The 15939-nt window shown below is 45.4% G+C and overlaps 1 protein-coding gene across 1 annotated transcript in view; it reads left to right on the forward strand.

Moving 5' to 3' along the window:
- Positions 1-15939, forward strand: part of Psen1 (presenilin 1) — a 46944-nt gene extending 31005 nt beyond the window's left edge. Inside the window, exons 6-12 of the mRNA NM_001362271.1 lie at positions 3835-3902; positions 5340-5560; positions 9070-9168; positions 9542-9628; positions 11383-11556; positions 12518-12636; positions 14760-15939. Of these exons, the coding sequence (NP_001349200.1) occupies positions 3835-3902; positions 5340-5560; positions 9070-9168; positions 9542-9628; positions 11383-11556; positions 12518-12636; positions 14760-14915 (924 nt within the window). The 3' untranslated portion in view covers positions 14916-15939. The remainder of the gene's footprint in view (positions 1-3834; positions 3903-5339; positions 5561-9069; positions 9169-9541; positions 9629-11382; positions 11557-12517; positions 12637-14759) is intronic.

Genomic DNA, 15939 nt, shown 5'->3' on the forward strand with positions numbered 1-15939 from the left:
GATTTCTATTTTCCTTTAAAATTTTTTTTTTTTTTTAGGGAAAAGAGGGCTTCTAAGAATTTTTCCTTTTCTTTGTCACTTCTAACTGTATTTGAGATTGTATTCAACTATTAAGATTAGTGTCTTCTAGAAAGGAACAGGGCGGCCAGTTCAAAATAAAACAGTCCTATGAGGGGGGAGTGAGGATGATCATAGGAAAGATAAAAAAAATATATGCAAGGGACAGGTATGGGAGGGCTGCAGGTCAATACCACACCAGCATCAAGTGTATTTCTCATAGCCTTCTTATACTACAGTACCGAGGGAAGCAAAGCCATAGGCTAACAGAAACAATTGCTGAAAAATACACAGGTGACATCTATTCTCATCCAAAAGCCTCCCTGTTCCTTCCACCAAGGTCAATAGAATCTTCAGCCCCTTGCCTTGAGCCTCAAGTGCACCTCCTCTTATTGTTCCATGCCTCAGCAGGCCAGGAAATCTGCCATCAGACCCTCACCTGCCTTGATTCTGCCTGGCAGGCAGACTCACAAACACACACACACACTCACTCTCTCTCTCTCTCTCTCTCTCTCTCTCTCTCTCTCTCCCCCCTCTCCCTCTCTCCTCTGCTTCCAACATAGAAAATTTTAGAGAATCTGTCCACTGTATTTTTATAAATACAGAGAGATGGGTTCATTTTAGTTCAGCGTTTTCAGGGTTAGCAAAAATAATGTCTATTGTTGTGGGCTACAGGGTATTTCTCAGTGGTACTTGCATGCATTCTTAGCTGCCCTCACCTAACAGGCACACACACACAGCCCTATCCTGGCCAGAGTGGGGTCTCAGCGCCTCCCATCTTTGTCTTTTCTACAGCTGCTATGCCCCTCAAATCCTGGGTTGTCTTCCTACTTTGGCACCAACTGTTGTTTTGACCTTCTGTCTCACCGGTGGTTAGAGTGCACATGTGAATGGGATGTGTGTGTTGGGATGCAGTGTTGTTTTTTGTTTGTTTGTTTGTTTGGGTTTTTTAAATATATTTTTGTTTTGTTTTCAAGTTAATGCTGAACTCATAGAATGGGTTGGGAAGTGATGTACCCTCCTGGTCTCTTTTCTTCATTTACACCTAAGAATTGGAACATATGTGTTGTCTTGCTGTTCGTGTTTATTGAGTCTTCTTTCACATAAACAGGTTTTTCTAGTATTTATATATTGTATAATTTGGGTTATATCTTGGGCACTTTGTTTTCAGTTTTTAAAAATCAAGTATTTTATTTATTACTAGTTCTGTCAAGAGTTCAGGCCAGGAAATTTCATAGTGAAACTCTATTTAGAAAACAAGAGTCTGGAGAGATGGCTCAGCAGTTAAGAGCACTGGCTGCTTTTTCAGAGGTCATGAGTTCAATTCCCAGTACTCACATGGAGGCTCACAACCATCTGTAACTACAGTTTAGGAAAATTTGACACCCTCTTCTGGCCTCTGCCCCTGACTGACTAACAAACACACATACACACACAGTGCATAAATATACATGTAGACAAAACACCCATACACATAAAATACCTTTTTAAAATAGAACAAGAGTCACGGCCACATACGCTTCCTGGGAGATAGAGCAGTGAACTCGAATGGCTTCCAGATAGGATTTCTGGTTTCTTGGGACTTTTCTGTCTTTGTTCTTCCAGCTAGACACTGAGACTGTTTCCTGGTGTCAGGGCCAAAAGCTGGGAAGTCAGGGAGCTACACAAGACTCGTCTCATACCCTGATGAACACCGGCTCCCGTCAGAATGAAGATTTTGTTCTCCCTAAGTGCAGGGCTCCAGCCTCCTCTTTCCTACGACTTGGGGGTGGCTGGTGGCTGGCTTAAGAGAGACCAGTGGATCTCCCCTTGTCTTGCTAGTGCCAGCTCTGGCAGGCCTTGCATGGAAGTGAGCAGAAAGGAAGGGTTAAAGGCTACTGAAGCCACGCCACTTGCACTTTCCTAGCTCCCTGCCTTCTCTCGTAGTCCGCAGCTAGCTGAGGTTTGAGTTCTTCCAGGTGCAGCTGTAAACAGAGAAGAGACCGTAGAACGTGCTTAATTCTGTCAGCTAGACCTGGCCTTCACATTTGGGTCAGTTCTGTACATGTTTTAATTATGCTAAATTTGAAAACATCTGGAATGTTGGTACCCAACTCTATTTCTACCCTCGTTCATCTGTGCTGTTTCGTGTTGTTTTTTAATGAGTCTTAGGAAGCACAGCCAATTCCATACAAGAATGTTGTTTACTTTGACTTCCAGCATGAAGTAGAGCGAGCTTTTGAGCCAGACATTCAGAAGCAGCTTGCTGGGACCTGTTTGCAAGCAAGCCCTGAGGGTTTCTCCCAGCAGTGTTTGATTGTACAGTGTCTGCAGGAAGGGCGTGGGGGCCCTGACAGGGACAGACACAGAAGAGCCAGTTGGTTGTGATGCGTTTGTGACAGATGATCTGTAACTTTAAAGGCATGAGGTTTCTAGCACGGATGGCTCAGGTTTAAAGAGTGCTCAGTGCTGGCAGCAGAGCTCCTGACTCTGGCCTTTGGGGAGCCGTGGGAGCTGCTAAGCTGGAGACTTGAGAAGGCTTGCTTGCTGTTGATTGTCCAGACTAGGGGTGCTCCTTAAGGCTTTGACAATCATAGCTGACCAGTCTGAACTGGAAAGTTTTACATCCTTATTACAGGCAAATTACAATATAAAGAATGAAACAAACATGGTAAGTCAGAATGTCCAGGTGCCCATAGAGACCAGACATCTCCTGAGAACTGTTCAGTGGGGGTTCGAAAGAACAGCATATGCTCTTAACTACTGAGCCATCGTTTTTTTCTAACAGTAAAGACTCTTCCTACTTTTTTATTTTGACATCATGATAGTTCCAAAAATTTAAAGTAGAAGATAGCTGTTCAATAAAAGCCTACACACACACACACACACACACACACACACACACACACACACACACACAAACACACATATATATAAATTATACAGAAATTATTTTAAAAGCCTGTCATATAACAGATTCATTTGGTGCTACCAAAAACTTACGATACAAATAAACAACTACAAAGGAAACCATCACTAAACTAAGACACACAGGACCTATGCTTCATTTCAGGGGAAACCCCAAATAACCTCTATCATGTTAGAGGAGCCATGTCCATCTGCCATGTTCTGATTACATACATCTCTCCAAACCCTTTATTGCTCTTTTTGTCCATATTTTTTTCTTTCTATTTATGGGCCAGAGTAAATAATAAAAATTATCTTTATTGATAACTGTTTTTTGACAAGTGAATGCCAAATGATGTCTTTTGTTTATTTTTAAAAAGAACTTGGGACTGGTGAGAGCTCAGCAGGTAAGAGCACTGACTGCTCTTCCAAAGGTCCCGAGTATGTGTATATGTCTTTCTGTTTCATTCTCTGACTGCACCCAGGATTCTCACATAAGTATGTGCTGATCCCCAAAGCTGCATTTGTTCTGACATTTAAAAGGAGAACATGGAAGCCAGGCAGTGGTGCTGCTCACCTTTAATCCCAGCGCTCAGTAGGCAGAGGTAGGCGGATTTCTGAGTTCAAGGCCAGCCTGGTCTACAGAGTGAGTTCCAAATCAGCCAAAGCTACCCAGAGAAACCCTGTCTCAGAAAAAGAAAAAGTAGACGATGGACATGGGCTAGAACCAGTAATGTAGCAGTTGCCAGCGTGTGAAAGGCTGGTGTACCCCAGCCTCGACGAAGGACAACTAGAAAGCAGACTGTAGCACATACTGTTTCTCATGTTAAAAGTCTCCTTGTTTCTAAACTGTGGGATCTGTTGGTTACATTTGAGTTGTCTCTCTTCTAGGTCATCCACGCCTGGCTTATTATTTCATCTCTGTTGTTGCTGTTCTTTTTTTCGTTCATTTACTTAGGGTAAGTAATACAGGGTTTTGGTCTCTCTCTCCATTAACTCTGACATCCACCACTCCCTTAGAGCCATGTACCTTGCTGATGAATTAGTCTAAGTAATCATTTTTTCTACATACTGTATCTTAACAGGTACATAAAAGATGAGTTAGTGTTGGTGATGGGGACCATGTGCCACAGTATGCATGTGGCAGTCAGAGGCTAAGTGGTGGCTGTCAGCAGGGTTTTCCCTAGAGAGAAGTATGGGGGAGGGGAGAGGAGACTTGTTACGAGTCTTTATGTAAATGTATACGTACCTAGCTAAGAGTTGAGGTTAGTTTCATTTTAGAATACCTGAAATTCTTAGTATAATATACATTGCAACCTCATTCAGAAACTTCAACACTTTTGCTTTATTTTAGAATTTTAAAAAAGGAGAAAAACCATCTTCCTAGACAGCCCCATGTCCCACAGTTTGTGCTTGAGTATATTCTCTCTCCTTTGCTACTTAGGGTGTCTACTATAGTTACAATCTTGTAGATGATAGAGTTTGTGCTCCAGAAGGTAAAACAGTTTTCTTTATATAGAAAGTTAACCAGGGTCTGAGGAGATGACTAAGATGACAGTGTTTGCTGACCTGAAGTCACCCATGAAGACCTGAGTTTGGATGCTCAGAACCTACATAGAAGCAGACCAGTGCAGGGACAATTTCCTGTAACTCTAGCAATGGGAGTCAGTGACAGATAGATCCCAGGGACTTGCTGGCCAGCCAAGCTAGCCAAAACAGCAAGCATCAAGTTTTGTGTCAAAACAATAAGGTGAATGTCAACTTCTGGCTTGTACATGTGCTCTTACAGGCACACTCACCCACAGAGAGCACACATGGTGCCAGGCAGCGGGCTAGCAGCAGCAGATCCATGCTGGAGAGCATGCTCAGTGCACACGAGGCCTTGAGGTCCATCCCAGCTTCACACAGACAAGTCTAGTCATCCTTCTAGAGAGTGATAAATCTCCTGCTGTATTCTTAGACACTGTTCTCATCAGTGTCTGATGATGTTATATATAGTATTATAATGTTATTATGAAATAATATCGTTTATGTTCTCACTATTCATTTTTTTTCTAATTTCAGACCTTTAAAGTAGAATTTCATAAAATACAGTATGATAGTGTAGGGGATATGATTTTCTTTTTGTAGTTTTTGTTTTTATTTTTACAGGTGTGACCTGTGATACTATGTGCTCATTTATGTGAATAATGTAATACCTGTTAGAATAAGTTCTGCTGGAGGAAAATGTGTTATTTAAGAGCAAGGTGCTACATAAATAACAGCACAGCATAGGTCATAGGAAAAGCAAATATGGAATGTGAATAGTTAATATTTCAGAATCTTCGCTCTAAACAATGTGTTCATGAGAGTTATTGCACATAAGTCACTTCAAATCCTTGCGTGATTGTTTTCAGGGAAGTATTTAAGACCTACAATGTCGCCGTGGACTACGTTACAGTAGCACTCCTAATCTGGAATTTTGGTGTGGTCGGGATGATTGCCATCCACTGGAAAGGCCCCCTTCGACTGCAGCAGGCGTATCTCATTATGATCAGTGCCCTCATGGCCCTGGTATTTATCAAGTACCTCCCCGAATGGACCGCATGGCTCATCTTGGCTGTGATTTCAGTATATGGTAAAGCTCAAGACTGACACTTTGTCCATCACAGACTCACTCACTGGTGTGCTTTCCTTCCTCTTCTAGTCCTCTTGATTTAAGGAAACTCTTAATGCTTATCTCCCGTAGGCTCCAGTGGTTTTCCTGTTACACTGCTAAGGATTGCAAGGCAAGTGCTGTGGCCTGAGCCCCAGCGCAGCCTGAGAGTGAGAGTTTGTAGTTCCTTGGGACTCTGAGCTGGGTTGATGGGAGGAGGCCCTGCTCAGAAGGCTTAGGTTCAGAACTCTTCTACCCATATGTGAGGGGCTGGCTTTAGTCCCCAGACCCCAGGAAACAAAGCAGCAAAGCCACCAGCCGCCACCAGCAGTTCCCCTGAATTTTGTAAGTTGGGAACAAGTCTCCAGGCTTGTAAGTGTTCAGCGAGACGGTGGATACTGAGATGTGCTAGCAGCAGGCTCACACTGTAAACTGTTCAGCTCATGTTTGAAACTGTATTCTATTTTGGGGGAAGGGCTTGTGTCCTGACTGAGTGTAGAGGTCAGAGGACTGCTTCAGCAGTGAGTGCTCCCCTCCCTCAGGGGGTCCTGGGGACCAAGTGAACGGAGAAGGGCAGGCATGGTGGCCCGCATGGCTACTGAGCTGTCTCACTGCCCTCAGTTAATCTTCTCCCTCCAGAGTCTTACTTTATTTATGTGTAGTGCATTTTGCCTGTAAGTGTGTCTGTGCACTGCCTGCATTCCTTGTGCCTGCAGAGGCCAGAGAAGGGGCTCATATCTTCTCAATTCATTTTTAAGATCAGAATCATATAGCAACGTGAGTGCAATCACCCCTTTAAAGATTAACCTCATCCTGACGTGTGTGTACATGTGCGACCTCAGCACCGGGAGGTAGAGGCAGGAGGACCAGAGTTTCAGGGTTATCTATGACTGATGTAGTAAGTTTCAGACCAGCCTAGGCCACTTTAAACCCTTTTTGAAAAAAAAAATGTTTTTTAACTAAATAAGTAGTAAACTATTAAGGGTAGTAATGTCCTCCTGTAATCCCAGCACTTGGGATTACAGCTGAAGGCAGAAGAATTAGAAGTTCAGTCCAGGCTATGTTTTGAGAGCCTCTCTGGAGAGAAAAGCAGTTCTGAGAGTGAGGTTTACATTTGTAAAAGAATTCCAGTGCCTGTTTGTTTATTGCATTTAAATTCTACAGAAAGACCTGTGTGTAGACTCCATAAGTGTTGTGAAGGTCCTCAGTAAAATCCTATTATTTTAGCTGGGCAATGGTGGCTGGTGCACACCTTTAATCCCAGCACTTGGAAAGCAGAGGCAGGTGGATATCCATGAGTTCAAGGCCAGCCTGATCTACAGAGCAAGTTCCAGGCCTGCCAGGGCTACACAGAGAAACTGTCTGGAATAAAACCAAAAACAACAACAATAAAAATAAATTTAAAAAAATTTAAACATACTTTTTAACAGCTGCTGTCCTGAAAAGTCACAATAATACTCTAGCCATGGTAACGGGGCCTGGCTTTATCCTCCAGCTGTTGCGCCACATGAAAGCCAAAAAGGAGTCTGTTGTCAGGGACGAGTCAGTGGCCACTGTTTTACAGAGCATCTCCTTACACTGAGGCGCGTGGTGACTGGAACTGGAAACTCGTCCCCCTTGAGCTGATGGAGCAAAGCCTGTGGCGCTAGAACCGGGCCAGTTCTGTTGTCCACTTGAGCAACTGCTTAAGTCAGGGTTAGAAAAGTCACCCTCCACGCCTCACCTTCATGGCAACTTCATCTTGGTGTTTTGTCAGTCGCTGAGAGTAGGAGTACCATTGTAAGCTAGAGAGACTCAGCCAGAAAAGGACTTATCACCAAGCCTGACAACCTGACAAGCCCAGGAGTCACAAGGCAATAGGAGAGAACCAATTCCTGCAAGTTTCGTGTACACACACCCTTGTGCAGGCAGGCACAATAAATAATATAATTTACAATCCCGCCCCGGGAGTCGGCAAGGTAGTTATCATAGGGCTTTTGTTGCTAAGAAGCTTGAAGGTTACAGAGGTAAATTATTTGCCTGGTCGCTTGCATGTGGCTTGACCTAAGAGTCTGAATTCACTCCATGAGTTACTCTCTCCACGACCTTCAGCCTCTGCTCACAGCACAGGGGAGACCCCGCAGCTTCAGGTCTTCTGAGTGTGGACGTGCTGGGCACCCAGTGTTGACATAGTGACTCTCAACCTGTTCCTTACAAGGTCTCAAAATGGTCTATCAGAAGTGTTCTGAAGCCTTTTACGTAAATTAATTTTCATTCATTTTAATTGTGCTAAAAATAACTGAATCTATTCATTTCAAGATTCTATAAGGGGAAACATGTCATAAAACCAAAATAGGTACAGGATGTGGCAGCTTTAAAACAGCTGAAGATCTCATTAGTTGCAAGCACAGGAAAGCTTGCTTTTCTCACTTGAACATGTAAATGGAAGTGTAGAGGAGTGTTACCACTGTGCTGTTTTTACGTTCTGCGGGGAGTGACTGAAGGCCTGAAGGAAGTGACGTCAGCTGTCAAGTCTCCCATTCCTGTTTTACCTATACCTGTTTGATATTTTTAAATGTTTGAGGTTTTCTGCATTTCTGTAACATAGAAAATGAAAGACAAACTGTAGTTTATGGGGGGAAATGGTGTTAGAACCAGACATAATTTAGGCCTATCAGGGCTTCTCTCAGATCAGTTTTTATCACCACCAGATGTTCTGAGACCTAAATATTTGTGAAATACCTTAATGACTAGAAACTGAAGAAATATTAAATTTTGTCATATACAGAGCTATCATTTTATTTAAGTGTGTTGCTCTATTATGGCAAATTCCTTCGTTATGTCTACTTGCTTTGTAGTGCTAGGGATTGAGTGCAGGTCTCAGGGCTGTTCAAGTAAGTGCCGAAGTAGCTCACCCCTCCTGCTGTCTGTAAAGCAGGACACTCTCCAGCCAGAGCAGCACACACACACCCTCCTGCTGTCTGTAAAGCAGGACACTCTCCAGCCAGAGCAGCACACATACACCCTCCTGCTGTCTGTAAAGCAGGACACTCACTCCTCCACTCTGCTCTTGGTACTACGAAAAGTTGAATATTTGGAATGGTGTCTATTTGTAATTTATAGGTGAATTTAAAAAACAAAAAACCTCCCTGCCATTTCTGCTTGTTCCACAATGAGAACTATTCTAGAATAGTTCTGTCTTGCTGTCTCTGCCTCTTTCCTTCAGGCTAAGAAGAAACATGTCTAGACCTCAGTAATCACACACTGTAGATTGAGCACACAGTGGTACGGCCAGAGTATAATTTACACAGGTCTTCTATGGGTTCTGTTTTATTTTGTTTAGGTTGCTTTTTCTCTTGGCTGCTAAACTGCAAATATTTTCATATTTACCCAACACTTAAAAAAAAAAATTAGACTTGTTTCTTCAGGTAAGTCCTCCCCTGCGTATATCCACTTACACAATCTAGTCAGTATACTTTATTGGGTGTCTTTTTTTATTTTTCTCTTTCTAGATTTGGTGGCTGTTTTATGTCCCAAAGGCCCACTTCGTATGCTGGTTGAAACAGCTCAGGAAAGAAATGAGACTCTCTTTCCAGCTCTTATCTATTCCTGTAAGTATGCTGGAGCAATGCTGTGTTAGTGCATTCAGTGTTAAGGTGCCCGTGGAGGTCAGAAGTCAGAAGAGAGCCTTGGATCCCTGGAACTGGATTTATAGATGGTTCTGAGTCACCATATGGGTGCTGGGACTCAAACCCAAGTCCTCTGCGAGAGCAGCCACTGCATTCATGGCTCAACCCGTAAGCCATCTCGCCAGCCCCAGTACATTGTTTTATGTTTGTTTCTTAACCTGCAATCTTGTATGGTTTTAGTCCTGAGTTACTTCTGCACAGAGACCATTGTTTTCTGTAGAGAAGTGAGCCTCTTGCTTGCTAGAGCAGTGTCCTGGGTTTAGGAACTCACCTGCAGCTTTGTCTTTCTCAACAGCAACAATGGTGTGGTTGGTGAATATGGCTGAAGGAGACCCAGAAGCCCAAAGGAGGGTACCCAAGAACCCCAAGTATAACACACAAAGTAGGTGGAGCTTGTTTATAAATGCCCTAGTTTTGCAGGTCCATTGTCATTTGTAGATAAATAATTGAAATGATGAAGGAGTAATTTTAACCTTCGAAGTCTTTGGTCACACTCTCCTTGCTGACGCTCAGGGCCAGAGCACTTGTCTGAGAAGCCCTGGATGTAGGGAGAATCGTGATAAGGAAAGATATCACGAGAGTCTCCTAGAGAAACAGGCTCTCCCTAGTAAGTACACGTAGGACTATTCACGGAGCTGAAATCCCCCCCCCCCACACACACACACACTGTGAGTTCAAGACTAACCCTGACTGTGTGGGGAGATCTTGTCACAGAAAGGGGTGGGAGTGCAAGGGTCTCTTGTCCAGTATGTCCAGAATAACTGAAAACATTAGGTGGGAGTGCAGTCAAGGTTACACTAGGAAGGTCAGTAGTATTTCAGTGGCCTGGGTAATGGTGACAACCAAGGACTGTGATACTGCAGAAGGCACTAAAGAAAACATCAGAAGCTCTGTCAGAAAGAAGTGAAGAACAGGGTGGTGTAAAACTGAAGCAGAAAGGAGCTTTCTTAAAAAGACAAACCTTAGAAAGTTGAAAAAGAAAAGTAAGATGTTAGGCCTAATTAAGGCTATAGGCCTAATTTAAAGTAAAATAAATTTTATCTTATATGCATACATATGTGTATTTATATTTATGTGTTTGAGTGTTTGGCCTACATGTATGTAGTGCACATACATGGCTGGTACCTGTGGAGGTCAGCAGAGGACATCCGATGCCCTGGGCTTGGGTGCTAGTGAGCCACCATGTGGACACTGGGAACAAACCCCAAGTCTGTTGGAAGAGCCCTCTCCAGCCCCACGTGTCATATTGAGCTAAAGAGAAAAGTCGTGACTGTCTGCCTTAATCAGGGTCACTATTGGGGTGAAACCAAACCATCATGGCTAAAGAACCTTGGGAAGAAAGGGGTTTGTTCAGCTTACACTTCCACATCACTGTTGGTCAGCAAAGGAACTCAGGACAGGAACTCAAATAGGACAGGGACCTGGGGCAGCGGAGGGCGCTGCTTACTGGCTTACTCCCCATGGCTGTCTCAGCCTGCTTTCTTTCTCTTGAACTTGTACCACCAGCCCATGGATGTCCCACCCAGAATTGGCTGGGCTTTCCCCCATCGATTACTCTTTAAGAGTATGCCCTATAGGGCTGCCTTCAGCTCCAGCTCTATTGTGTGGAGGCATTTTCTCAATGGAGGGTCCCTCCTCCGTGATGACTCTAGCTTGTGTCAGGTTGGTGTGGTAGCCAGCACATTATTTCTTGTGTATTTTTGGTGAGTTAACAAATGCTGACTGATTCCCTAGGAGTGTGCTCAATGTTTTCCTAGGCTCTGGGGAGAGAGGACTGAACAAGATGCTTCCTGTTGGTGTTCACAAGGGTGCAGGTTCTTCACGATTCCTGCTCGCCACCTTTGACATACTGGGTTGTCGGCTGCCCTCATTTCCCTGTGGTCCTGACAGTCACAGTGCTGGGCATAGCCAGACCGCATGCAGGGAACATGGAAGCCATTTCTTCCTTCCTTAAAAAGAGGAAATAAAGGAGAAAATGTCAGCCCTCCTAGACATTGCCACATCATAGTTCCTCCACTGGAGAACTTACATGGAGAAAAGGAATTCCTGTGCTTGCCTTAACTGATACTCCGCCCTCTGGAACGTGGCGGCGATGGTCTAAGGATTAAGTGCTCTGATTAACCTTCTCTCTTAAAGGAGCGGAGAGAGAGACACAGGACAGTGGTTCTGGGAACGATGATGGTGGCTTCAGTGAGGAGTGGGAGGCCCAAAGAGACAGTCACCTGGGGCCTCATCGCTCCACTCCCGAGTCAAGAGCTGCTGTCCAGGAACTTTCTGGGAGCATTCTAACGAGTGAAGACCCGGAGGAAAGTACGTGCATCACCTCTGCCTGACATCACGGCGGTGACATCACGGCGGTCTGTCAGTGGCAGGGTTATCTGTCTTTCAGAGGATGTTGAGTTTTTCTGGGGAAATAGCTTATTCAGGTGTTTGCCACACAAACATAAGAGGCTGAGTTTAATCTCCAGCACTGTGTGTGTGTGTGTGTGTGTGTGTGTGTGTGTGTGTGTGAGTGTGTGTGTGTGTGTGTGTGTGTGTGTGTGAGTGCGTGCATGGCCTCAGACACCTGTGCTCCCAGCACTGGGCAGGTATAGACAGGACGACCTCTGGGGCTTGCTGACCAGCCGCTCTAACTGAACCATTCCAGTTCCGTGTGCTATGCCAGCTCCAAAACTAAGCTAGAGAATGATTCAAGAAGACACCAGGCATCGACGTTAGGCATCGACGTTTGGCCTCTAGGCACCGTGGACACACATAGCACACCCCCTCGGTGCCCTTCTTTTAATACATGTACACAAAAGAGAGAGAGTGTGGTGAATTAAAATGATAAGCAGATAATCTGAACAGCGCCAAAGCAGGAAGGTGGGCATTGAGATTCTAGGGTCACACAGAATCTAAAGCAGAGAGAAGGTAAAGAAGGCAATCTTTCTGCGGCCTGAACTGTACACACCACTTACTGACTTCTCTTTCAGTGCGGGACAAAGTGTCACCGAGCTGCCCAGGCAGGCCTCACACTCCTGGTCTTAAACTATCCTCCTCCTCAGACTTCTGAGTAGCTCAGAGTGCAGGCTCACACCACCCTGCCCAGCTTGGGATCATAGCTTTGAATTATGAAATCACAGAGTTGGGTGTGGTGGTACACACTTGTAGCCCTAGGGCTTGAGTGGCTGAGGCAGGTTCACAGGTTCAAGGCCAGCCTGAGCTACATAACAAGACCTTGTCTGGAAAAAAAAATAAGAAAGAATGACAAACTTATTCTTTCTTTTTTTAGGAGGAGTAAAACTTGGACTGGGAGATTTCATTTTCTACAGTGTTCTGGTTGGTAAGGCCTCAGCAACCGCCAGTGGAGACTGGAACACAACCATAGCCTGCTTTGTAGCCATACTGATCGTAAGTATATGCTGGCAAAAACTGGTCAGGAAACTGATTCTGCATACCTTTATGGTAATTTTCTTTTAAGTGTGTTTGTACACAGATACTGTGGCAGTCGTGTGACAGAGAGCATTTTTCCTTCCACTTGAGGCAGGGTCTCTCAGAGAACAACCTTTTGGGAGCTGGGGCTTTCCTTCCACCTGTGGGAGGGTGTCTCGTGTTTTTACCATGAGCCACCGTGCACTCTGGCCTATTCTAATTCCCCATCTCTCCATAGGACACTAGGATTGCAGGTGGGCGCCCACCACATCCAGCTTCTTACATGACTTCCAGGGGTCAAACTCAGGTGTCGTGTTTGGGTGGCAAGTGCTTTTTACCTGCCGGGCCATCTTTCTAGCTCAGAGAATTCTCTTTTAATTCCAGGCAGGCTAAGAAGCTTTATAACGCTTTTTTAAAATGGATAATCAGAGCCTGCCTGAGTATCTCTCCACTCTGGCCACACATTAAAATCAGCCGATGCTTCCAGCCTAGCTGTGTCTTTTCTGCGGAATGTATTGCTGAGGATGAGCGAACAGGAGCACCAGGTGCCTGCTGTATTCTCCTCCTGCACCAGCCTGGTCTCAGCCCTGTGCTCACCTTTGCCCCGCCCTTGGGTAGTTAGTTGTGAGGAGTTCTTAAGAGGTCTCCAGGAAACTGTGAGTACTTCTCATTAGAAACCACTGTGAGCCAGGCGGTAGTGGCACACACCTTTGATCCCAGCACTTGGGAAGTAGAGGCAGGTGGATCTCTGATGAGCCTGGTTTACAGAGTGGGTTCCAGGACAGCCAGGACTATTCACAGAAATTCTGTCTCGAAAAAAAAGGAGGGGTGGGGATGAAATGAACAGCTTTGAGAGTCCAGCTGTATAGGGCTCAACAAAGGCTGTCATAGTCCACGGGCTGAGTCAGTGAATGGCCAGTGCCTTTACATCTGATGCACAGCCTGCACCATGCTTGCTTGGGACAGCAGGTGTGGAGTGAGAGGGGCAAGCCCAGTGCATAAGCCCACATTCTGTCTTGCTTATGATGGCTGTGGCTTTCAAACATGACTTAGAGCACTGGATGTGTTGGCGTGCACCTTTTAATCCTGGCATTCTGGAGGCAAAGGCAGGTGGATCTCTGAGTTCAAGACCAACCTTGTTAAGTTCTAGGCTACATAGTGAGAGCCCCATCTTAAAAACAAAAACCTGACTTACTAATAACAAATGAACTATTTCTTATTGCTTGGAGTTGGGGTATATAGTTCAGCTGTGAGCGTGCCTGCATAGTCCAAAGCCCTGCATTCAATCTCCAAGCACATAGTGCAGGCACGGGGCCACATCCCAACACTACGGAGATGAAAGGAGAAGGGTCCGAAGTTCAAGGTCCTCCTTAGCTATATGGGGGATCTGAAGCCAGCTTGTCTCAAAAAAAAGGTTTTTTTTCCCCTTTAATCCAGGCATTATGGTGCATACTTACCTCCTGGCACTTAGGAGGCTGAGGGAGAAAGATACAGAGTTTGAAGCCAGTCTGGGTTGTGTGTATATAAATGAAGAAAAAAAACAACCTCTGCATTTTTTTTTAAAATATTTATTTATTACATGTAAATATACTGTAGCTGTCTCCCGACACACCACAAGAGAGAGTCAGATCTCATTATGGATGGTTGTGAGCCACCATGTGGTTGCCGGGAATTGAACTCAGGACCTTCAGAAGAGCAGTCAGTGCTCTTAACCGCTGAGCCATCTCTCCAGCCCCACCACTGCATTTTTGTAGAGGGCCACACTCCCATGCACAGGCCCTGGGCTCTGTCTTCAGCACAGACTTTTTTCTTGTTTTTCCATTGCATCTCCTCCTGTCTTCTCTTTCCCGTCTCCCTCGAGCCAGCTTTCGCTGTTGTCCAGCCTGGTCTCAGGTTCTGGCCTCAGACAGTCCTGCCTCAGCCTCCTGAGGAGCTGCTGCGTGACCGTCAGGCCCAGGGCCACAAGCTACGCTTTTCTCTCGTGACTCCAGAGTTCATAAGATGTTGTTGTAAAAGTTAGGCCTCAAGGAGAGTATTCCCTGAGCGTGGTGCTGATGCTGCGTGGCGTGGGGATGGTCCTGAGTGCGCCTCTGTCTCCACAGGGCCTGTGCCTTACATTACTCCTGCTCGCCATTTTCAAGAAAGCGTTGCCAGCCCTCCCCATCTCCATCACCTTCGGGCTCGTGTTCTACTTCGCCACGGATTACCTTGTGCAGCCCTTCATGGACCAACTTGCATTCCATCAGTTTTATATCTAGCCTTTCTGCAGTTAGAACATGGATGTTTCTTCTTTGATTATCAAAAACACAAAAACAGAGAGCAAGCCCGAGGAGGAGACTGGTGACTTTCCTGTGTCCTCAGCTAACAAAGGCAGGACTCCAGCTGGACTTCTGCAGCTTCCTTCCGAGTCTCCCTAGCCACCCGCACTACTGGACTGTGGAAGGAAGCGTCTACAGAGAACGGTTTCCAACATCCATCGCTGCAGCAGACGGTGTCCCTCAGTGACTTGAGAGACAAGGACAAGGAAATGTGCTGGGCCAAGGAGCTGCCGTGCTCTGCTAGCTTTGACCCGTGGGCATGGAGATTTACCCGCACTGTGAACTCTCTAAAGGTTAAACAAAGTGAGGTGAACCAAACAGAGCTGCCATCTTCCACACCATGTTGGAAATAAAACACGTCCTAGCTGAACCCTTACTGTCCAGGAGGTTCCGTGTGGAGGTGGCACTGGGCCGGGCCTCCCTCTCAGGCTCCTTTGCTGCCCACTTGTAAGTTTAAATAAGGACACCGCCCTACACAAACCTCACCCCTGTCACATCAGTGACTCTGACCACTTTTGTTCTCAAACTCTCTCACTATTATCTGTGGTTGCCGTTTCTTCCCAAGGCCAGCCTGGACGAATTTGGGGTTGCTCTATCCTGAGAGTTGTAACCTCAACTTCCAAAGTTTATATTTTCTTGAAATGATGGATCTATTGCTCAACAGTCCCTGTCATCCTTAAGTGACTTCTGGGTTTCCCACAAATTCCTCACTTTTAGACACACTCTAAGCTTACTTCTGGCCTGGATGCTTCCTCTCCCTGTCTCTCCCTTGCCCCACAGCGGTTCCCTGACAGCAGACAAGGCAGCTCTGGGAGGTAGCTAGTATCCAATAACCCAGGGGTTTCCTCATGTGATGCAAATACTACGTGTCCAACCAATCAGTGCTGTCAACGGGCTGCCATAGCTCCTTCGATGGCAAATAGGATGTGTGCCCAAAGAATTAAAGCGATGAGTGGCTGGTGAA

This window comes from Mus musculus, chromosome 12 (assembly GCF_000001635.26).
Source record: "Mus musculus strain C57BL/6J chromosome 12, GRCm38.p6 C57BL/6J".
Taxonomy (NCBI): Eukaryota; Metazoa; Chordata; class Mammalia; order Rodentia; family Muridae; genus Mus; species Mus musculus.